At 36.1% G+C, this 25,995-nt stretch overlaps 1 protein-coding gene across 1 annotated transcript in view; it reads left to right on the top strand.

The window, feature by feature from the left end:
- Nucleotides 1–9,507: 9,507 nt before the first annotated feature.
- LOC309501907 (uncharacterized protein) overlaps nt 9,508–25,995 on the top strand; it is a 427,051-nt gene continuing 410,563 nt past the window's right edge. Inside the window, exons 1-6 of the mRNA XM_082174163.1 lie at nt 9,508–9,848; nt 10,430–10,534; nt 10,709–10,793; nt 11,035–11,230; nt 11,325–13,155; nt 14,201–14,371. Of these exons, the coding sequence (XP_082030289.1) occupies nt 9,790–9,848; nt 10,430–10,534; nt 10,709–10,793; nt 11,035–11,230; nt 11,325–13,155; nt 14,201–14,371 (2,447 nt within the window). The 5' untranslated portion in view covers nt 9,508–9,789. The remainder of the gene's footprint in view (nt 9,849–10,429; nt 10,535–10,708; nt 10,794–11,034; nt 11,231–11,324; nt 13,156–14,200; nt 14,372–25,995) is intronic.

The raw sequence follows: 25,995 nt of genomic DNA, 5'->3' as shown, positions 1-25,995 counted from the left end.
TGGTTTTCCAGCTTTTTGGCATAGCTCTTCTTAGCCACTTCAATCTCCTTTGTCAATGTGTTCCTGGCCTGATTATACAAGATCCTATCCCCACTCCTGTAGGCATCTTCTTTGACCTGACGAAGCTGTCTGAGTTTTGGTGAGAACCATGGTTTATCATTGTTGAATGATAAGTAATGGTGCCTTCACGTGCTATGGTAATTATGGTAAATACCAAAAGCCGACATGGAAAATGCACATGAACACCCCCTCATGTGGTATTTTCAACTGGGCAACTCGTAGAATATTTTGATGCACGAGTTGCCGAGATGAGATAACCTTTGACCTTTTCAAAATGGCGGAGAGCAACGCAAGAGTCTTGAATACTGTTAGCGGATAGTTTTTGTAGCCTATACAATGTTGTGTCATTAACGATTGTAATATAATGCGTTAACACTCAATTTTCAACTTCGCCGCAATTTCCTTGGTTCATATTTAATCATTTTATGTCATGTTTTTTTTATTTTTTTATTATTCATTATGTTTTAATCATCAGAAAGCACCACACTTACGTTTTTTTTTTTTTTTTTTTTTTGTAAAGATATAAAAGATACTCTACTGACACAGACCTTGCGGGTACTACATTACGACAACAAAAGCACTTGAACACAACACACTGGTAAATACCAGTTCACAAGTGGAAAATATCATCTTTTCCATAGCACGTGAAGGCAGCATAAGTCCTGGTAGGGATGCATAAATCCTCACAGAAACTGATGTATGATGTTACAGTCTCTGTGAGCTCGTCCAGATCGCTGGCAGCAGCTTCAAAAACACTCCAGTCAGTGCATTCAAAACAGGCTTGTAAGACCTGCTCTGTGTCGTTGGTCCATCTCTTTACAGTCCTTATTACTGGCTTAGCAGTTTTAAGTTTTTGCCTGTAAGTTGGTAGAAGATGAACCAGGCAGTGATCGGAAAGTCCTAGAGCTGCTCTGGCGACGGAGCGATATGCATCCTTTGTTGTGGTGTAGCAATGGTCCAAAATATTATTGTCTCTGGTGGGGCATGTAATGTGCTGTTTGAATTTAGGCAGTTCACGTGTGAGTTTTGCCTGATTAAAGTCTCCGAGAATGATAAGAACAGAGTCCGGGTGTTGTTGTTCTGTTTCTGTGATCAGATCAGCCAGCTGTTGCAGCGCCGTACTCACGTGTGCTTGCGGTGGAATGTAAACACTGATGAGAACGAGCGAGGAAAACTCCCGCGGCGAGTAGAACGGCTTACAGTTAATGAAAAGCACTTCCACATCAGGACAGCACATCTTCCTTAACACAGTTACATCAGTACACCACCTTCTGTTGATGTAAAAGCATGTCCCACCACCGCGCGTTTTCCCCGTTGACTCCATATCGCGATCCGCTCTGAACAGCTGAAAGTCCGGTAGATGTAACGCGCTGTCCGGAATGGCTTCGTTCAGCCAGGTTTCCGTGAAACACAGAGCAGCAGAGTTGGTAAAGTCCTTGTTTTTGCGTGAGAGCAGAAGTAGTTCGTCCATTTTGTTAGGGAGAGAGCGGACATTCGCCAGATGGATGCTAGGCAGCGCCGTTCTGAATCCGCGCTGCCTGCCCAGCTAACACACGACGTCGCAGTTACGTAATTTATTCGTACTTTTTGGTCATTTCATGACTTACCAACTGACAACGTAACTACAACGTCGTATGCTCGGAATTTCATTACCATCATATTACCAAACCACAACGTCGTCAGTACGTCCTCCTAACGTTATAAGATAACCAACTACGTTCCAGATACGTACTCTATTCGTAATATCTTGGTAATTTCATGACTTACTGGCAACGGAACTGCAACGTAACAGGACCGTAATTTCATTACCATCATATTACCAACCCACAACATCGTCAGTACGTCCTCCTAAAGTTATAAGATAACCAACTACGTTCCAGAGACGTACTCTATTCGTAATAACTTGGTAATTTCATGACTTACTGGCAACGGAACTGCAACGTCACGGGCCCGTAATTTCATTACCATCTTATCAGACTGCATTTCTATGAAATATTTTATTTGTTTCAATTGTTTGTTTAGTATTCCGTACTGTACGTTTGAAATACGTTAATTTTATTCAAGTAAGGTTATAATTTTAGATGTTTATGTTTGGAAATGTTGCGTGGCTTTGACGTTTTAATGGGCGTGCGCGTGAACCTTCGAGTCGCCCTCAAACACTGGAGCGGAGATGAGTTGCCATGGAAACGGCGCGTCACCGACCGCCCCACTGACTGCAACTGACAAAGCGGCAGAACTCCGTCTCTGTTGTTTTCACTGCTTTCAGGTGAGTTTAGTCTCTAAAATCACACAAATAATACACACAACTGTTCTTGACACTTCTCGTACTTGTAATTGACACGCTTATGTTGAATATTTGCTTTATAGAAATGGTTTAGTGTCTTAGGAAAAAGTCCGTTAGCATCTCAACCGTTTTCAGAAGAGGTAACGTTATGCTAACTTCATAGCTTGAGCTTTTCATATGAAAGTTTAGGATTTTAATCACATCTTATGGGTAGATGAGAGGTTTTGATAGTTTTGTAAAAAATAAGTTAGTTTGGAAGTGAGCTAATTTATTTAACATAAACGTTTTTAACATAAACGTACTCGATGACGTCACTTAACGTTACATGGAGTGTGGAAATTGGCTGAAACTAGCTCAGTGGTAAACACAAATTGATAAAACTAGTTCTGTGATTTCAGCAGCAACAAAATAATCCTTCTACAACAGAGGGGAAGCTCCACGACTTCAATATTTCTGAAGAAAGCTGCTGCTGCCAGAGAAGTTGGAAACAGGTGAAGTGAGGAAGCTCATTAAATTACTTCATATCCATTTTCTCACAATATTTTGTCACCTACTGTACATCAACCTGCATCTGTTATTTTAAATTCTCATATTTGCATTTACATTTATTTGTTTAATTTATTTTAAGAAAGTTTTGACATCCAAACTTAAGTGACACTGTATGAGCAATAAGAATAAGTGAATAAGTAAAACTAAAAACATAGATGAAACATTTAAGATTATTATCAGTGTTGAAAACAGCAGTGCTGCTTCATATTTTTGTGTTTTTCAGGGTTATTTGATGAATGAAAGAAAAAAAAGCATCATTTATTTGAAACAGAAATCTTTACTCTCTTCTGGTCAATTTAATGCATCCTTGCTGAATAAAATATGATTTTTTTTTTTTTTTTTTACTCTATTGAACCCAAACTTTTGAACAGTAGTGTATATGTTGGGTCTATTTAACAATGAATCCTGGAGAGAGAAAAAAGAAAATGGATTAAACTTTTACATTGGTTTACACAAAAAGATTAATCAGCACAACTGTTTTCAACATTGATAATACTCAGAAATGTTTAGGACGTTTGCATTGTAAGAATGTATAGTATTCAAATATTAAAATGCTGACTCGTTAGGCCATGTTTTCTTTTTAAAATCAGATGATTTCCTATTAATTCAATAGAATGTAAGGGAATAACTCTAGAATAACCTTTCTGATAATATTTGGGGCAGAAACACTATCCTAATTTAAATCTAAATTAAAGACACATCTCTTTAGCCAAGCATTCAATTAACACATCTCATAATCTTGCACTATATGTGATGAAATAGTAAAAAGTGCACATGACCATCTTTTGCCTGAAATAATATGAACAGCAGCAATGCTAATCTTTCTCCTGTTGTCTCCCTGTTTCTATCTCAGGATGCTCAGCATATTTTACTAGAGATTACAGCAGCTCCAGTTCAGATCCAGCCTCACTTGGGAAGACTTCTAATGACATCAACACTCTTGAAGACAATGTGTTTAAACAATTTTCAGATGTTAAATGATATTTTAAAGTGTTTAAACTAATTTAAGTTTTTATGTCAGGTGGTACAGCAAAAATATTATGTATTGTAGTTGTACCACCTGACATGGAAAGTGTACCACCAACCTACCCATACTTGAAATTAGCAGTTTTTATCAGTATTTTATCAGAGCTCTACAAACTTTTTCACTCTGCCAAAGAGATCAGTTCGGCTCCTCTGGATGATGCATTATCATTGTTTACTGTTATTATTACCTTGTAAATTCATAACATTTGAGAATATACAAATGGCGGACAAAAGTTTCTCAATTATCTCAACAGCTTTAAAACTACTAATATTTATAAAAAACAATTATATGAAAGGCTTCAAACCTAAAATGATGGAATAGTTTTTATTTTGTTATTATTAAGACACCATTTTAAATTGTTTTCTTAATCTGTTTATTTGTTCGGACAGTTGCACCACCACCTGACATTTTAGGAGTTTAATGCTGCCTTCAGGAATAATCATGAATAGGCCTAGTTTCCTAGTAAAAAAAAAAAAAAAAGGACATTGTAATTATGACTTCAGAAGAAGAAAAGCAAAATATGTATTATAAAATGTACAAAAAAAAAAGATTTCAAACTAAGGTTTTATAGAACATAGTGATACATGTCATGAAGTTATCAAATTATTTTAAAAGGAAATAATGCACTTGCCACAACATAACTTTGTGACAATGTTTAGAAAAATATACAAGCGATTTTTAAACAAAACTCTGCTTATACAGATTCTATCTTTCAGTGCTAATTGCTTTGTGTATTTAAATGTTAAATGGGAAAACACTCAACTGTTCTTTTTTTCTTGCATTTTTCTTTTCTTATTCTTGCTTTGTTATTAGGGCCACCAAAATGAAGACGTGTAGGAGTAGTTTGATGTCCAAGCTTTTGAGAAAAATCTTGTTAATTTAAATGTAACCTGTTTGCAAACTGTTTTTGCTGTTTATGCTTTGTTCTATAGTAAATGAACTGAATTAACCAAATTTTGAGTCTGTATATCGTTTATATGTCGTTGAAAAAGTCTCTAAAATAGTTTTGGGCCAATGAGGACAAGTTAAATTAGACCACTGCATGTCCGCCCATATTATTAAAAACTAAAATGACCAACTGGCTACCAACACACGACTGTCGATCCACAACGTTGCCACGACGTCGCCGTTACCTGCTGACAACGTTACAAAGTTACGTTGTAGCAACGTATCTGGGAATTTCACTTTTCCGGTTGCCACGACGTAACTAATTACGTCGCCACGACGAAAGTTTGGTCACCAGATTACGTTGCAGTTACGTAACAGTCACGTATTTGTGTTAGCTGGGTGAGCTTCACGAGTGTGCCGGCTCGCTTCCCACGCCTGCGCGTCTTATACTGTTTCCACAGTGCAGCGGCGCAACCGACGACAATGTTCCGCAAAACGCCAGAAGAATCAAAAACTGGTTGGTGATCAGTTGGTGTGCACTGCCGAATGTTCAGCAGTTCGTCCCTGGTATAACTGATAGCGAATGACAAACATAAAACAGGACAAACTAACAAAAACAGTGTAACAACTGGAGAGCTCAACACCGAGGCAGCCATCCGCGGCGCCATCTTGGATCAATCCATCCTCCGTTCTCACGGAGTCCCACAATAACCCTGGGACTGGCAATCATAGTGGTGTCAAAGGCACTCAAAACCGGGTTATTGCTGGCTACTATTGGTCTACAATTATCCAGGATGTGAAAGAATGGGTAATTTTACATACTTAATGGGTATCTTATATCTATTCTTTTATCTTATATCTCTTATACTTTTGCCACCTTTGATTGTTAGATACCTCCTTGATTTAAAAGTTATATTTGAAGTGGATCAAAAAAGTTCATCAAAGTTGTCCTAAGACAAGAACGGGTATTGTTCAAAAGTTTGCTATCTTTTGCTAAATGTTTTGCTATCATATACTCATCAACCAAGAAATAACTATTTTGGGAACAGGCACAGAAGTTTATGATTATTGATTATTGAATAATATTTTGTTCCAATACTATTAGGAAAACGTGAGGTCCAAGGATCTCATACTATTTCCAGCTTGGAGCAGCCAGCCGGATGAAGCGGATCACTATCTGCTCGGTGTTGAGTTTCTTTTCTATAATCTTTCTAGCTGTAACATTTTAAATTCAACAGGTAGGGTTAAGTGAGTTCTATTTTCATGGATATTAACAAAATACCCATTGCAGGTTATGTTGGTAGCTAAAAGGGAGATACTTTTCCTTGATTCTCTTCGTCCTGATGGTTTTGGAGATGACACTTACAGAACCATATTTAGGTTGAGAGAGACAAAAGATAATTAATTTACTAGCCTTGTTCCAGGCATGTTATTTGGTTAAAATTTCCAGGGAGCCTCATTCTCTGGCTTCGTTCACATAAAAGCCTTGTTATCAGCATACATAATTGATAATTTAATTACATATTATGTATTTTGTGTTTTCTTTGGAATGCCAGGCACATTGCAAGCTCCATTGACCCAGGATCCTGGACTGAAAAAACCTTGGGGTATGTTTTAAAGGATGGAATTGTGTAAAACTAATTAAAGTATGCATGTATAAATGTTTAAACAAGCTAGCAGTTGTTTTTAAAATGACTTTGGATAGACTTTCCCTTTTACAGGTTTCTCTTCAACAGTGTTCAGAGAATTCCTGTGCTGTTTACATGCTGATGGTAAGAATAATTCATTTGTCAGAGCTGTTAGATAATAAAATCAAAGTCTTACAGTGTTATTTGTATTTCACAGTATGCTCTCAGTACCTTTACTTCCTGTCCATTAATATTCACAGAGGTAAGCTGGATTTTCACACAAGTATCCCATCAAAATCATATGTATCAAATATTTATTTTTTATTTTTGTGTGTGTTTTTAGGAGGAGGTGCCATTGATTCGCCAGTGGTGGTGCGATGGATTGAGGGAGGGAGAGCGTGTGTGTGTGTGTGTGAGTGAGTGTGTGAGAGCGAGCGAGTGAGAGCGTGAGTGTGTGTGTGTGAGAGTGAGCGAGTGTGTGAGGGAGGGGGGGGGGGGGGGGGGATGGAGGAGAGAGGGAGGGATTGAGGAGGAAGAAAGAAGGGAGAGAGGAAGGGATGGATATAAATGTAGGGATAGATGGATATAGATGTAGGGATAGACGGATGGATGGATAGATAGATGGAGGGGTAGATGGATGGATAGATAGATGGAGGGGTAGATAGATAGATAGATGGATGGATAGATAGATGGAGGGAGAGATAGATGGAGGGGTCGATGGATGGATGGATAGATAGATGGAGGGAGAGATAGATGGAGGGGTGGATGGATGGATGGATAGATGGAGGGAGAGATAGATGGGGGTAGATAGATATATGGAGGGAGAGATAGATGGATGGAGGGATGATGATGGATGGAGGTAGGTATGGATGAATTCATTTATTAATAAATAAATAAATAATTTTATCCTGTTTTTTTTGTGTTTTCTTGAGTGCAGACATTTGTTAAAGTATGCTGAAATAAGTAGAACAAACCTTTATCAAATGAAATATTACATGTATTAATATTGTAAATATTACAATATATTACAATATTACTTCTGCAGAGGAGGCTGATCGCACACTACAACCATCATAATGCCCACACTTAATGCACATCTGTATTTCCCATACATAAACGATTTAATTCTCCATTTATTTAATTGAATCAATTTAATGTAACCTTTATATTTATATATATGAAGAGTTCAGATGCAAAAGCCTCTTAAGTGCCATCTGAAATTTTCTTCTAGAATGATCATTTTTATCAAGCTCATATATTTAAGTTCAATAATTTCACTTAAATGACAATTAATAGGTATTGCATTGTCATTTAAGTGAAATTATTTAACTTAAATATACAAGCTTGATAAAAATTCTAGAAGAAAATTTCAGATGGCACTTAGAGGCTTTTGCATCTGAACTCTTCATATATTTATTTATTTATATTAAGATAATCACTAGTAAATAACTATTTCCGATACGGATAGTTTTTTTGTTGTTTTTTTTTTATGTAAAATTTACAACAATAACTGGCTTATACAGAATTGACAAAAATATGAGTGTTAACAGGAAATGGAGCACGTAAAATAACACACAACTTTAGGGAGAAGAAAATAAATTAAAGTTAAAATAAAATAAAATAAAATAAATAAACAATAAATAAAATGACAAAGTATAAATAAAAGTAATAAAAGTCAGTTAAGGGGCTTCAGTTACGATACGGATCGTGTAGTGTCGAACAACAACTGCCGTAAATGGTTTCGACATCAGACAGGAAGGAGACGCGTTCTCGCACATGCGCAGAACCGATCGTGTTTCAGGTACGGATCGAGTAGCGACAGTAACAACACCTGTTGACACCTAAACCTGTTGCTCACTGATAACACTCGCGGCCATTTATGTGTTTAATCCACAATCCATCGAGACCAGGAAGAGATTCTGAGAACGACGCGCGCGGACAAACAAGCGTTACTGAGTTTAAAATACTTATAAATTCTCTTCTTAGTGGACAAGACTGCAAGTAAGTTTAATACACTCACCATTAAAGTCATTTGTAATTATTAGGAACTTCATATTGTATATTAAGCGTGATTTAAATGTGAAGTTACAGAAGGCTGTTCTTCTGCTACTCTGAACAGACGAAGAATCTGACAGAAATTACAATCTTTTGAAGTTAAAACACAAAACGTTTTATTGATAAAGGGTTATTGAAAACAAATATGTTTCTGAAAGTTTTCTCCCATTTCCTCTTCAGTTTTAGGCTGTTGTTTTTGTGATGTGAAATCGAAAGTATTTTTGAAGCAGACATTTACAGTAGACAGAGATGAAGCATAACGTCAATGAACAACAATCTGCTGTTATTAAACTGAATATTTCAGTTCATATAGCAATTATGATTAGTAGTTATTCTGAGAATATGTCTATAATAATTCTGTAATAATTATAGTATGTCTATAATAATTCTGGTTACTTTTACATAATCAGTTGTTTTAGGATCATTTGAAAGTAATGAAATCAACCACCATTGTGAACTTGAAGTAATGATTAAATGACAAACGATTCAACAATTAATAAAGATTGGGTAAATATGATTGTAAAATGATATTATACTGTAATAGAGAATATAACAAATTGGGTTCAGTTTTCCCAGCACAATGTAAATTTCTGTTCCCCAATGAATTCATATTTGTGACCCTGGATCACAAAACCAGTCTTAAGTAGCACGGGTATATTTGTGGCAATAGCCAACAAAACATTGTATGGGTAAAAATTATTGATTTTTCTTTTATGCCAAAAATCATCAGGATATTAAGTAAAGATCATGATCCATGAAGATATTTAGTAAATTTCCCACCTTAAATATATTAAAAAAATTGTTTTGTGAGTGGATGCAGCACAATCGCCTATAGAAATGGACAACTTTAAAGGCGATTTTCTCAATATTTCGATTTTTCTGCACCCTCAGTTTCCAGATTTTCAAATAGTTGTATCTTGGCCAAATATTGTCATATCCTAACAAACCTAATATCAATGGAAAGATTATGTATAAATCTCAATTTAAAAAAAAATACACATAAGACTGATTTTGTGGTCCAGGGTCACATTTAGAGTCAGTTAAACTCATTAAACAATCAGAAATGATTAAGACCATTCGGTTATTTTACATGACAATATATTTGTCTGTAACTCACTTTATTTTATACATTGTTTTTGCTGTTGCTGTTGTTGATGATAACTCAGCATTCTTCATTATTGTCTTAAATAAGATGTTCTTCATCTGTGTAAAATGGTGTCATTTCCAGGTGATGCTGAAGGATTGAGTGTTTTCAGAAAGCAGTGCTGATCAGTTTTCAGTGTCAGTTTAGCTGCAGTATGTCAGAGGAAAGAGGAAAGGACTCTCTCTCTCAGATGAGTCTCTCAGAGAAACACAGGTAAGACTGCGTCTGTTTTCATCAGTTTAAACTCCACTGGACTTTGTGTTTCCCTGTCAATAACAAAACTTTAAGCATTGTTTTATATTTGTAAATGCTTTGCACAATTTTTGAACTTCTTAAATTAACACTGACATTGTATATAAAGCCCTGTTTGCTCTATAGAAAATATCACAGTTAATAATTTGTTAATAACCTTCTAGACGCTGAATTAATCCAAATAAATGACTTTAGTTTTTAGATCATAAAATTATTGACAGACATTAGAAAACAACTATACACTTCATTTAATTCAAGTTTGCTAACAAAACTGTGTTGCACAGACATTTCTGCTCTCTTTTCTGTCAATAAACAAAAACTTGACATGTTCTCTTAAATTATTTAATCTCACTCATGTATATTAAAGGAATTGTTAAACTAATGTGAGCCAGTAAATAAAATGATTGTTAACTATAAAACTGTTGATTATGTGAGTGTGTATTTCTGTGGAGGATTAGATAAAGACACAGATGTGTTTCACACACAGTTTATCCTCCTTTACTAAAGTGTTTTCTCTCTCTCTCTGTTCTTTGTGTCATCAGTGTAAGATCAGGCTCACATGTGTCCAGCTCTGTGTCTCTGAAGAGTGATCGGTCTAAAGATTATCCACCAGCCTTCAGAGAGAAAACACCATCATCTAATAAAAGGTATTTTGTGTTACAAATTTTTTGTCACACATTGACTGTGTTTAAAAGTTGTATCAGTGAATACCAATCATGAAACATGTTTAGATCAAATATTTGTCAAATATTCACAGCTAATGCTTATTTCTCTTTCTGTAAAATATCAGTTAGTATTTTATTTTACTAATTTGATTACAGGCTTCAATATGAGACATTAGACTCAGACGTTCAGACTCACAGGAACCACGAGAATTTCAAAGACAATCTTCTTGGGATCTTCCAGGTAGGAAAACACATTTTTATAAATGTTTAATATTTCTAACAAACAAATATGTTATTGAACAAAGAATCACTTATTTTTCCTTTTAAACACATTTTAGCTCAACTTGGTTAGCATGTTAGTCTTTTAACTGGATTTTTTTATGTACATGTATTATAATTATTGAATAAATAGTGTTGACCAAATGTAGACGTACAATTTGGCTTAAATTGTGTTATTCTTTTTCTCTTACTTTTGTTTGTAGGATCTTGAGAGCAAAATAATCACATATCTGAAGAATGAGCTGGAGAAGTTAAAGAAAATATTACAAAAAGAGAACACACAGCACTTTGTGAAGGACTTTAATGAGAACAGATCCAGTATCAAATCAGCAGCTCTTGATCTCACACTACATTACCTGAGAGAGATGAAGCAAGATGAAGCTGCTGATGCTCTAGAAGGTAAGAGACTCATGATCATCTGTCAGATTGTCTCTTATAAATGTAGGAGAGAAAATGAAGACTAAAACTATCTATTGTCTGTTCCTGTGTTTAGATGAGCTGTTCTTCATTCATCAGCTGAAATATGGCCTAAAGAAGAAGTATCAATGTGTGTTTGAAGGAATTGCGAAGCAAGGTGACTCCACACTTCTGAATAACATCTACACAGATCTCTATATCACTCAGGGTGGCAGTGAACAGGTCAATACTGAACATGAGGTGAGACAGATTGAAGTTGCTTCCAGGCGTCATGAAGCACAAGAGATACAGGTTGAATGCACAAATTTGTTTGAAGCACCTGAACAAGACGAGGAGATCCGAACTGTACTGACAAAAGGAGTTGCTGGCATCGGGAAATCAGTCTCTGTGCAAAAGTTTGTTCTGGACTGGGCTGAAGGAAAAGCAAATCAAGATATCAGCTTCATATTTCCTCTTCCATTCAGAGAGATGAACTTAAAGGAGAAAGAAAAACTAAGTTTGATGGACCTTATAACTCAATTTTTCCCAGAGACAAAAGGACTCAACCTTACAAGAAGGAATCAATTTAAAGTGCTGTTCATCCTTGATGGACTGGACGAATGTCGCCTTCCTCTGAAGTTTGATTGTAATGAGACGTGGCGTGATGTATCGTCACCAGCCTCTCTGGATGTTCTCCTAATGAACCTCATGAAGGGAAATCTGCTTCCTTCTGCTCTCATCTGGATCACCACCAGACCAGCAGCTGCCAGTAAGATTCCTCCTGACTGTATCGACCGGCTGACAGAGATACGAGGATTCAGTGACGCACAAAAGCAAGAGTACTTCAAAAAAAGATTCACGGATGATATTCAAGCCAACACAATCATAGATCATGTTAAACAATCAAAGAGTCTCTTTATCATGTGCCACATCCCAGTCTTCTGCTGGATTTCAGCCACTGTTCTCCAGAACATTCTGGAGGAGAAAAGAAATAATGATGTGAAAAACACTCAGGCTGATGAGATCTCTAAAACACTGCAGGAATCAAACACTGAAGACACTCCCAAGACTCTGACACAAATGTACACACATTTTCTCCGCTTTCAGATCCAGCAGAGCCGCAGAAAGTATGATGGAGAATACACACCAGATGTTTCCTGGGATAAAGATGCCATCCTTTCACTGGGGAAACTGGCATTTCATCAGCTGGAAAGAAACAACCTGATCTTCTATGACACAGACCTGGAAGCCTGTGGTATTGACGTCTATAAGGCATCAGTGTACTCAGGCATGTGTACCAAGATCTTTAAGGAGGAAACAGGGATCGTTCTTGGTACCATGTACTGCTTTGTTCACTTGAGCATTCAAGAGTTTATTGCAGCCCTTTATGCACATCTGTTTCTAGACATCAACAAGACAAGTGTGTTTGATCATGAGTCTACAGAACAGGAAAACAGAAATGAAACCATGATTGATTTTCTCAAGACTGCAGTGGACAAGGCGCTCGAGAGTGACAATGGACACCTGGACCTTTTCCTTCGCTTCCTCCTCGGTCTGTCACTCCAGTCCAATCGACGACTCTTACGAGGTCTGTTGACACAGCAAGACGGCAATGACCAGAGCAACAAGGAAATAGTTCAGTACGTCAAGCAGAAATTAGAAGATAATCTTCCTGCAGAGAGATCCATCAATCTGTTCTACTGTCTGAATGAACTGAACGACCAAACTCTGGTGAAAGAGATTCAGACCCACCTTAGCAAAGGAAGTCTCTCATCTGGTGACCTTTCACCTGCCCAGTGGTCTGCTTTAGCCTTTGTGTTGTTGACATCAGAGGAAGAGCTGGAGGAGTTTGAGCTTCAGAAATTCAAGAAATCAGACGAGTGTCTCATTAGATTATCGGCAGTCATCAAAACCTCCAGAAGAGCCCTGTAAGTCTTATTTATATTGCCAAAAAGTAAGATGAAATTCTGAAAGGTTATAGTATAAAACATTGAGATTTTTATAAAACATTGAGATTTTATCATATATATTACCACATGATATATTAGTTGTCCCTCTGTTTCTCCCAGTAATTAGATATTTTAAATGCTTATTTCTATGAGTAATTCTCTAGTTTAATGTAATAATAATGTAATGTAATATGTAGATCGAGAGATTTACAAATAAACATTTATCAAAAGCCTGTTGTATCATATTTGATGTACACATTTTAAGATGTTTTTTCTACAAAAGTTTAAATTTTAAATCGTTCAAAATCTCTTTTTTAAATATATTTTTCTAATTTAGTAATTAAGTAAAATAACTATAAATTTCATTTCAGCAATTGTTATGGATGCTTTTTTACTATCTTTAACTTAATGATATATCACCCATTGGCCACCTTGCTCTCTAAGATATCGGCATCAGCCATCGGTTGACCTTAATCTTGAAATATTAAACACAAAACAAAAATTCTTAGTTTCTTAGTTTTAAGTAATCTTAGCTTTACTTAAATCATTAAAGATTTTATGTCAAAAATACATTTACATGTGAATGGAGGGATTTTTTGAATTATAGTGAAAGGCCTTTAACTTGCCATAAAAGTGTGAACTGTCTCATATAATGGTGTCGGTGCAGTCAAGACAATAATGTTGTTGAATATTAAGTGTCCCTAAATAAGCAAGACAGAGGCAACAGTGGCAAGAACCTAAACTCTATCAGGTCACATAAATAGAGAAAAAATCATATAGCTAAAAAAGCTTTACACAAATATTTTTTTCAAACATGCTTCATTTTATCTAGGTTATTTGTCACTGAATAAAAAACACTAATGTACAGGAAAGAGTAGTTTCTGAAGATGAATGTTAGTTTAACTCAGCCTCTTTGCTGTATGTGCTGTTTATGTAAAAATTTAATGGAAAATGTATTTAATATTTGTATATAGAAAATGTATTGTATGTGTTCCATCTAATTCTGTGTTGTGACTTATTGTAGGTTAAATGATTGTAACTTAACAGACAAAAGCTGTTCAGCTCTGGCTGCAGTTCTTGGATCAGATACCAATCTGAAAGAGCTGAACATGAACAATAATAATCTGCAGGATTCAGGAGTGAAGCTGATCTGCACTGGACTGAAGAATATAAAGTGTAAATTGGAGATACTGAGGTAAGTTGAGCCACAGGAGTCACATGACTAGAGTGAGGTGCGATGACTGACAGGACGATGCCGGAGGCAAAAGCGCAAGAGAACTTTTGTGAAAAATTCTAATATATTTAATTTATTTGTTACAACGTGGGTATACCATATCAATCCTGTCATTATGCTATTTTATTGTTGTTGTGTTTTTTCATTGAGTTTTTCATACTTTGATGGACTTGAAAAATATACAGCCATTCACTGCTATTATAAAGCTTGGAAGAGCCAGGACACTTTTTTTTTTATTTTTTTTTTATTGTGTTTTTTTAAATTACAAACAAAGGAATATATATTTATACATACATAAATGTCCATTTCTGTATAATATAAAAACAGAACAAAGAAAACACAAAAACAATAACAAACATGCAACAATGCATCATTAGTGTTTTATTTCCAATAATAGTCTATGATTACATCTGTTATATAATTACTCAATTTCCTACAAATTCCTTCCACAACAGAGCCCCTTTTTGTTTTTTCAATCTTAAAGAAAAGGTAAGGATTTCCATCCTATATATTTCATTTACAATTGCTTTCCAGTCTTCTATAGTGGGTGAGGTGGGTTGAAGCCATTTACGAGTAAGAGCCTTTTTAGCTGCCACCAGGAATATTCTCCATAGGTATATATAATCGGTTTCATGTAAATCCAGATTTCCCAGATAGAAGGTATACCATTGGAATGGAATTTTTATCCTTAATATAGCCTCTACAGTCCTGTGAACATCCTTCCAAAATAAGTGAATGACTGGACACGCCCAGAATATATGGTGGTGATTTGCTACTTCTGAACTACAGTGTCTCCAACACCCTGATCCTACTTCACTATGGCTCTTTTGAGCAGGTGAAATAAAGAATCTACTTATATTTTTCCAGGCGAATAGCCTCCATTGATGGGAGCCTGTAGTTTTCCATTGGTATTTACATGTTTCTAACCAAGCCTCTTCTGATATAGTGATGTTTACTTCTTTCTCCCATTTAATTCTGATATAGGAGGTGGATTCTGGTCTGTGGTTTTGAAGACAATGATAAAGTTTAGAAATAACCTTGCTAATTGTAGTAGCCTTAAATGTAGACAAGAGTATCTTCACAAAATCATTTTGTTTCCAATTCCCGGTTTTATTTACTGTTGTGTTGAAGTGGTGTCTTATTTGAAAGTATCTGTACAAATCTTGATTACTCACTTCAAACCGATTCTTAAATTCTTGAAAGGTTAAGAAAATATTGTTGTCTGTGATAGAATAATACGACGTAACTCCTTTCTTAATCCATTTCTTAAAAACTTCGTCTAAAGTTCTGTATCATATGCACACCATCTAATTATTTTCAAAGTGTCTTTCAATTCACATTTTTTAATTATTGAGGCCCATATTTCTCTAGTGTGGTATTAATCCATGGATATTCTTTACTTATATGGGCTCTTAGTAGTTTATCATCTGCGATTACTGCTTGGATTGGTACTTCAGAGAAAAAGGAAAGTTCAATTTGTTTCCATCTAGCTTTATAGCTTGGGTTGCACCAGCAAACTATGGCTCTTAACTGGGCAGCTATGTAATATTCTTTTAAGGAGGGGAGGGCTAGGCCGCCTCTTTCTTTAGGTATCTGGAGTGTTTTATATCGAATTCTGGATTTTTTACCTTCCCAATTAAACCTTATAATCCATTTATCCCAATGTTTCAATTGTTCTTCTGAGACCTTTACTGGAAGTGTCTGAAAAAGATATAGAAGCCTCGGGAGCATATTTATTTTAATAATATCCACTCTCTCCCCCAAATTCAAAAAAGGATAACACTCCACCTCTGGATATCTGCGTGAAGCTTACTATTTAAATGTCTATAATTTACATCTAGCAGGGTGTTAGTATCTTTTGGCAGGTATATTCCCAAATATTTAATTACATCTACATTATAATTGATCCTATATTTGGTCCTTATTGCTTCAGATGGAATAAAATTATAGCAAATGACTTGTGTTTTTTTAACATTTAGTCTGTATCCTGATAGAGTGCTAAATTTATCTAGTGTTGACATAAGGGTTGTAAATGATATTGCCGGGTCTCTCAAGTATATCATAACATCGTCTGCGAATAGCGATATTTTATGTTCATCTTCACCCATCTTTATCCCGCTAATATAATGATTTTGCCGTATCCATTGACTAAGGGGTTCAATATAGAGGGCAAAAAGGAGGGGGGAGAGAGGGCACCCCTGTCTTGTGCCTCTCTCCAGATTAAAAAAATTAGATAGACTCCCATTTACTTTAATTCTGGCTTGTGGTCTCGAATATATTAATTGTATGGCTTTAATAATGTTTTCATGAAAACCAAATATTTCTAGTGTTCTATATAGGTATGACCATCTTACAGAATCGAAGGCTTTTTCGGCATCTAGACTCACTATCATTGCTGGCATGTTACTCTCTTGAATGTGTTTCATTATGTGTAGGGTGCGTCTAACGTTGTCCTGTGTTTGTCTTTGTTGAATGAATCCTGTCTGATCGTTGTGGATCAGCTCTGGAAGTAATTTTTCTATCCTCCTAGTCAATATTGCTGCATATAACTTATAATCAACATTCAAGACTGAGATGGGCCTATACGAAGCGCATTCTAGTTTATCTTTTCCTTCCTTAGGAATAGGAGAGATAATCGCTTCATTCCATGAAATGGGAATCTCGCTTCCATGAAATGTAGCATTACAGGCTGGAAGGAGGATAGGGACAAGTTGTTCCCTGAATTTCTTGTACCATTCAGCCGTAAACCCATCTGTGCCTGGTGATTTATTTAGTTTTAATTTAGTGATCTCTGTTAACAGTTCTTGTGAAGTTATGTCCTTTATTAAACTTTCATTTTGTTCTTCTGTTAATTTGGGTAATTTTAATGAACTCAGAAATGCATTAATACCTGTTTCTTGACTAGATATATTTTCTGTATATAATTTTTTATAAAACTTTTCAAATTGTTCATGAATTTCTGTTAATCTAAATTTAGTCTTTTTCATTTCAGGATCTCTAATTTAGTAAATTGTGTTGTCAGCTTGTTGTTTACGGAGTTTACAAGCTAGAAGTTTTAATGATTTACTTCCAGCTTCGTAATAGCGCTGTTTCAGAAATGTGAGATTCTTTTCTATTTCTGCATTGTGTACCTCAGTAATTTCTTCTTTTACTTTTCCAATCTCTTGCATTAAGTCTGGTCTATGCACTTGTGTACTTTTATGTTCCCTTTCCAGCTCTTTTAGTTGTACTTGTAGTTTAATGAGCTTCTCCTGTCTTAATTTCTTAACTAATGCTGTTTCTACAATTATTTTTCCTCTCAAGACTGCTTTGCAGGCATCCCACAGTACTGCTGGGGAAACTTCTCCATTGTCATTCTCCTCTAAATAGTATTTAATTTCAGTTTTCATCCGTTCTATGAACTGCTCGTTATTTAGAATACTAGAGTTTAGTCTCCATAATGTATTTCTATGAATTTTATTTAGACTCACTGAGGCATATACTGGTGCATGATCAGACAGGTCCATTGTTCCTATGCTACATTTGTTTATCTTATGTCTATCTTTTCTGAACACAAATAGATAGTCTATTCTCGAGTATTTGGAGTGTGCATGCGAGTAGTGAGTGTAATCTCGTCCTTTAGGAAAAAAATCCCTCCAAAGGTCTATCAATCCTACATCTCTCAATAAAGCTTTAAATTTCCTTGCTGTAGAAGTTATCGGTTTCTCTTTTGTAGAGGTATCCATTTTCGAGTTGAAAATTATATTAAAGTCTCCACCGCAAATTAAGGTTCCTTGTGACTCAGTTGAGATCATATCAAAGATTTTTTGATAAAACTTAAATTTGCTACCTGGGGGGACATAAACATTGAGAAATGTAACTGGAGCCCCTTCAATTTGTCCTTTGATTAAAATATAGCGTCCTTCTTTATCCTTAACTTCAGTCTGATGGTCATACCCAAGCTTGTTTGATATTAAAATAGCCACTCCCCTCCTTCTACCAGAGGGATGTGATGATGAAAATACATATTTAAATCCATTTCGGGCCAATTTAGAGTGTTCTGCCTGATCTAAATGGGTCTCTTGCAAAAACGCTACCTGAACCTTTTCTTTTTTTAATTTTGATAAAATTCTAGTTCTCTTAATAGGATTGTGGACTCCATTTATATTATATGTTACTAATTTAAACACTTGCTCTAAGCCAACCATGTATTATGTATAATTATTATTAACACCTTTGTACACATAAACACAACTGTACTTCCATTTACCCTGTAATAGAACAACAGGGCTTTGAACAATGTAAAACAAAAAACAAAAACATGAACAAGAACATGTATCATATGTGACTTCCATAGAAGAGATCCCCAATCTATGGATCTTATTCGAGCCTGAATGAAAATTTGGCTCTGAGGGAAAAGCCTCACACCTGCAAGCTGAAGTGAGGGCCCTCGATGGCACATTGTCATATAATGGCACCTTGTGATACAGTTTTAAGGTCTCCCAACATTAAACTATGAGTAACTAGCACTTGGAAAGGGCTACCGTTCTTCTCGTATAGTTAACTTATTCTGCTAAGGTTTATTCAAAAAGGTTCCAAATAAACACATCCCCTGACCTGCATTAATGCCGTCCCATCATTTTCCTGTCATTTAAGTTACATCCGTTGAACCGGTCAGTGTGCGAGCTCACTTTCTAATTATTTTCGTCTGAAAGTTTTCAGTCGCTCCACGTAGTCCGGTGTTGTATCGGTTTCCACTTGACTACCTCCTCGCCCCCTTTTCGTCGACCAAGCTCGGAGCTGAAGGCGTTCCAGTGGCGTCTGTTGTGGTCGGATGATATCCACCTGAAGGCCTCTGCCCTTCATGTCCTTTGTCGCCTCTTCCGCAGAATTATAGAGCACTGTCTCGCCTTCGTAGAACACCCAGAGTTTCGCTGGATATGGAGTTTGGAATCGGATCTTTTTTTCCTTCAACACTGATTTTGCTTGTGCATATTCTTTTCGTTTCTTTAGGACATCAGGGGGGTAATCGTGGTCACATGTAATTCTTGCATTGTTCCATTTCAGCCCTCCTTTTTTCCACACCTGTCCCAAGATCTCTTCTTTCGTCTTGGAGCTCAGGAATTTAGCGATAACGGAGCATGGTCTCGTATTGTCCGTTGGCTTTGGCGCTAAAGCTCTATGAGCCCTCTGAATATGGAGATCCATCGTTGGGTCAAGCCCCAACCCATCCTTCAGCAATTCTTCAATAAACTTGATAGTCGATGAGCCATTTTCGCTGCCCTCTGGAATTCCGTATATTCGAATGTTATCTCGCCTCGACCTGCCTTCTTGATCAGTTAACTTCGCTTCGAGCTGAGCCTGGAGTTTCAGCAGTTCAGACAGCACCTCACCAGTGTGTTGAATTTGTTCCTCGGCTTCCACGATACGATTCTCAGCATCTTCGATTCTCTTGTTTGTAGTGTTCAAATCCTCCTTGATGTCCGCTAGCTTTTCATTATTTTCCTTTCTGAATTCTCTTAACTCAACGAGTATCTTTTCCAGGTTAATTTCCCCCTCAGCGTTAGCATGACTGCGAGCTGTCGGCTCTTTTTCACCCTTTTCTTCTCCAGTCTTTTCTTCGTGTCCTGGAACTTTCTTTTGTTTCGCCCTTGTTTCCATCCCTGCCCCACACTCCATTGTAATGTTTTATATAAAAATTAACTGAATATTTAAATGTTTCTTTTACAAGTATCTGTCGGGAGAGCAATTCACTCACGCTGCCATCAGTGTTCGCGCGCCACCGGAAGTCTTGCAGGACATTTTTTATATATTATTCCGATTGTATTCGTCTGAAAGTAGCATGTCATATACACCTAGGATGACTTGAGGGTGAGTAAATCATGGGCTAATTTTCAAGGGATTATAATATTTAGTGGATATACTATATATCAGAGGTGGAAAGTAACGAATTACATTTACTCGCGTTACGTAATTGAGTAGTTTTTTTGTGTACTTCTACTTTTTCAAGTAGTTTTTAAAATCTGTAATTTTACTTTTACTTAAGTACGTTTTGTTTGAAGTATTGTACTTCGCTACATTTTAAATCACATCCGTTACTGAGTAAAAAAAAAAATAATTATAATAATAATTTACAAAGTTTGGGGAAAAAAAATCGCGCTCCGGAAACTGCTACATTGATTGAAGGGCGGGAGAACAAACGTGCAAAAAAGGTGACGCTGACTCAGCTGGAAGAGAAACGCCCTCGAATTATTATGAAGCGAACCATGGCCAGAGGGCTATATACTTTAGATCTAAATTAGATCTAGGAAAAACGCGAGGTTAGATATCCAATTTGCTGAAAATGTGGACGCAATGTGGCTCTAAAAGGAGGAAACATAGACCATCTGTCCATGCAGATAAAGGTATGTCCCGTTTGCAGAGCGCATCCCCGAATCCAGTCATGCAAATGGAATTAACATGCAGATGTCACGTAAAACATGCAATGATGTAGGCCATATGAATAAATTGAAATTATAGCTGTGCATTCAATCCAATCGCGACATGGTCTCAAAGCGCAAAAAGACTGCTGTGTAAATGTTCTGTGTGCCTGTGTGAACGAGCTGCTCCGGTTTGTCTACTGCATACTCAAGTATGCCTGATGCTCGTTGTGTTTTCGGCGTCTAACAAACAATATGAGGACATGATTTAATGAATGAACATTTAGAGAGCTGCTCTGAGAGAACGCATAATACACTCTGCTGAAACAGATCTTCACTACCCGTAAAAATAAAAATTTGGTTTAACTAGGAGAAATTAATATCAGAAATATGTTACTATTGTAGGCCTACAATAGAACATACTTATCAAAATAATAACAATAATATGAATAATAATAAAAAATATTATTTAAGGAATATATTTTTTCACCCAAAAATGGAAATTAGCCCATTATTTACTCACCCTTAAGTCATCCTAGGCGTATATGATATTCTACTTTAAGACTAATACAATTGGAGTTATATAAAAAAAAATATTATAATGGCAGTGAATGGCCGTTTCTGTTTTGAAGTCCATAAAAGTGCTTCTATGCATCATAAAAGTGCATCTATCAATGATAAAAGTGCATCTATCCATCATAAAAGTGCATCTATCCATCATAAAAGTGCTTCTATGCATCATAAAAGTGCATCTATGAATGATAAAAGTGCATCTATCCATCATAAAAGTGCATCTATCCATCATAAAAGTGCATATATCTATTATAAAAGTGCATCTGTCCATCATAATAGTTAACCCATCCATCATAAAAGTGCTCCACATGGCTATGGGAGGTTAATAAAGGGATTCTGAAGCAAAGCAACGAGTTTGTGTAAGAAAAATATCCATATTTACTAGCTTCCGGCTCTAAAGCGCAATTTATGCGAGTAATGAGACGTACTGCTGATATTTACGCTACACAACGCTACTTCAACGTCATAAGTTACGCAAGTTGTGCTTTAGACGCAAGTAGACTCCGTATGGCTGTGTGGCCGGAAGCTAGAATTGTACATTGTAACATATTAAATATGGATTTTTTTTTTTATGAGGAAAACTCATTGCTTCGCTTTAGAAGGCCTTTATTAACCCCTCAGAGTACTTTTATGATGAATAGATGCACTTTAAAGGACTTTTTTTTTAACATAACTCTGATTGTATTTGTCTGAAAAAAGAAAGTCATATACACCTGATGACTTAAGGGTGAATAAGTCATGGGCTAATTTTCATTTTTGAGTGAACTATCCCTTTAATACCATAAACCGTAATATTTTCTGAGACAATATCATACTGTGAAAATCTCATACCATTACAACCCTACACGGGAGAAACCCCCGCTGTTAAAAAAGTTACTCAGTAACTTTTACTCTAAGTACATTTTAAATGAGCTACTTTTTACTTTTACTTGAGTAATTTTTTAGACCAGTAATTTTACTTGTACTTAAGTACAATTTTATTCAAGTAGTAGTACTTTTACTTGAGTAGAATATTTTATTACTCTTTCCACCTCTGCTATATATATATATATATATATATATATTAGGGCTGTCCCCGACTATGGATTTTCATAGTCGAATCAGAATCGTCATGTCTTGCCTATAGTCGACTAATAGTCGAATCATGTGTATGGGGGCGGGGCTGGGGGCGGGGCTTTAACGTTTCAAAGCCGCGATGTACAGAAAATCACACAAAGATATAAGAAAATGTATGAAAATAAATAAATGTATGATCAATAAAACTAAGAAATAACAGAAATAACTCCAGAAAGGCCACACTGCAGATTTGCATTTCACATGCAAATCAAATTAAATCGGCTAAATTACCTGTGCGAGCAGGCCAGCCTACAGCACAACATCGATGCACCGAAAAAATAAACAATTCATTTACTAAATTAAATTAGAACAGAATATACCTTTCTAATAAATAAAAATACAAAACGAAATAAATCAGAATCAAGTCACAGGATGAGGAGCAAATGTGTGCAAAATGCCTAAAGTGCAGGGGAACATATATTCAAAACACAAGCCACAAATAGTTAGATTAGATAACCCTGACAGATTAATAAATAAAATAAAAATAAATAAATTATTAAAATAACGATAGTAGCCAGAATTTTCAACTTTGTCTTTAACTGCAGAAACAACAATAAATGCTAAACTGGAGAGGCAGTCTTTTTAGCTAAAAATGTTCACAGCATCCAAAAATAAAATTAGAACCGGCTGAAAAGTTTTGAAATCACTTGTACCTGATCGAGAGAACAAATCCTGAACGTCTTTCACTCTGTCTGTCCGTTGGAGTCTTTTCAAATTGTGCGCGCGGATAAAATACATTCTAACGTGAAACCCAGTCTATGCGTGAAACATGTTAACGTTGGCCGGCAGAAGTGCGATCATGGTTTTCCTGATGCTAAATCCAGCCTTGGAGAATATCCTTTCTAATCGTGTACATCCACACTTTAGATTTTCTTATCCCAGACATTGTTAAAGATTTAAATCCTTGCCGCGAAGACGCTCCTCTGTCGGTCACGGATTGAAAGTGAAACTTAAATCTGTCACGGGGTGTTTGGATTTATTCACGCACGTTAAAAAAATATTTATTAAAAGCTTCTTTCTTTGCACATTTTTATATAGGCCTACAGCATTATCATAATAGGCTGAATATTAACGTATTTACATAAAAGCTAGTTCTATGTGAAATCAGACATTGAGCGCCCTCATATAGCCAAAGTGGCATGATCCTCGTTTCATAACGAAGATTCGACCGTGAGATCGGTAGTCGAATCAGGCTCCTCCTATCGAAGCATCGAATCTTCGACTATTCGGGGTCACCCCTAATATATATATATATATATATATACTGCATATATATATATATATATATATATATATATATATATATATATATATATATATATTCTACTTCTTATAAGTTAACACTTAAATTGTGCTGTTTTTGTGTATAATAATTTATACTTTAGTGATGTAATCATTACTTGCATACCTAGTGTTGAGTCAGAATTCAGATGATTCTGTCAGAGCTGGTAAATCTGCCACAGAATTGAGGGTGATATCTGGTAGAAATCACTTCTCTTAATATTTTATGTGACAGGATTAATGTATTTTAGTGCTATTGAGGGAGCTGTGTATCTTCTGCTTTCAGCTTTTCAGCTAGTCTCGACTAAATAGTTTATGAGTGTTTTACACCACTGTGAAGGTATTTTGGTCCATTTGTCCCACTCCTCCTTACAAAGCTGCTTCAGCTCAGTGACATTTGTAGACTTTCCAACATGATCTGTGTTTCATGTAGTTCCACAGCATTTCAATGGAGTTGTAGTCTGGACTTTAATTAGGCCATTCCCAAACTTTAATTTTCAAATTTTCCAACCATTTTCAGGTCACTTGTTGTGGATCATTCAGATCACAGACTTTCAGACCTGTACAGTTGTAAGACTGGATAAACTGGAAGAGAGGGCAACTCTCTGAGAAAACAAGGAAATTAACATTTGATCTCTCTTGCTATATTACCATCCCCATTCGAGACACTATCACACTTCAGGTGATCACCTCCCAATTTACACATCATTCCCTCAACTTCTGTCCCCAGTAAGTCTGGGATGGTGATTAATGCAAATTCCCACTGTGAACTCATGTTTACATTTGAAAAGAGGTTTCTGCCTTGGTCTGAGTGTTTAGGGAGATGCTGAAGAAGGCTTGTGGCGATTTGTAACTCAAATTAGCCTGTGATGCAGAGTGTATGCAGGCACTCCACATCATGTATTTTATAATGTCAGGTTCGCATCTTCTCTCTTTATTCCAGAGCATTTGATGTTTTGTATTTATTACCTTTGAACTGATTATGTAGTTGGCATGATACATTTTCCTGACATAATAAATTGTTACATTTGATTTTATTCCGACTGACTCTGAAATTGTTTTCCCAAGTAGATTAAACTGGTTCATATGTTACCGCAAGTTTTGCGTCAGATTAGTGACGACTAATACTTTGGCGCTAATTCAAGTGTACGTGTTTTGCAAAGACAAGAAGTGAATTTCCGTTTAGGGCAGCAAAACTGCTGCTTGACCAACCTAAATCTGTGTGTGTCTTACCTCTGTTTTAATTTAATGTTACTTTAGATAAGTGTACGTGGGAAACCAGACAAGTAAAGTTTGTTGACTTATATCTGTAGTAGTGGCCATACCTCTACTGAAGTAAACGTTACTTTAATTTCAAGTGTATGCAATCACGGGGGCTATACCAAAGTATCTTTGATTGTGTAAGTGTGAATGCGACCGATCTCAGGTATATAGCAATTACCTCTGTTTAGTGACCAAAGATGGCGAGATTGTGATCGTGAGACCCACGTTAAACAAAGCGTGAGGACCTCTGAGCGAACAATCAAATGTATTGTTAAACTATTATATAATTGATCAATAACCAATTGGCAATCTAACTTAAAATGGTGTCAGATAAAAGCTAGAAAAAATATGTAGCGCTCCAAATAGGAAAAAAGTCCTTGTACTGCAGGTCCTTGTACTACAGGTGCGTAGAGCCAATGGTATATTGAAGAATGAACAAAAAGGGTGTCTGACCACACACTGATCCACTCAAGACTGGAAAAGTCTACAAAAACATTTTTTATTTTATAAATTGCATCGTGCAAAAAGTGCAAAGTGCATGCGAGTTAAAAATAAATAGACACCAGCAAGCAAACGTTTCAGCACATTGCTATCTTCAGTGCTCCGAAGCAGCCACCTTTTTTGTTCATTCGTCAGATAAAAGCTTAAATGGAATTAAATTACTTTGCCACTTAGCTGGTCGTTCACATCTCAGAGCTGGAAAAGTCTGAGGAAATGTGCATGTAAAGCTGTGGAAAAGTGGGAGTGTAGAGGGCGGGAAAAGGGGAGACAACGACCAATAAAACACAGACCTGCGACACACTCATTATACAGACACATGAATATTAAAATATGACTGCAGAGGGGAAAAAATTGATGGATCTGAAGGCACCTTGATGCATTTTAAAATATAACCCTATATAACACACTCACAAGAACGAGGGAGAATTGCGGAAGAATGTTTAAAAGATCTAA

Source organism: Leuciscus leuciscus, assembly GCF_965113295.1.
Source record: "Leuciscus leuciscus genome assembly, chromosome: 6".
NCBI classification, from domain to species: domain Eukaryota; kingdom Metazoa; phylum Chordata; class Actinopteri; order Cypriniformes; family Leuciscidae; genus Leuciscus; species Leuciscus leuciscus.
The sequence above is the reverse complement of the archived record's forward strand: the minus strand, read 5'-3'. Positions and strand labels throughout refer to the sequence as shown.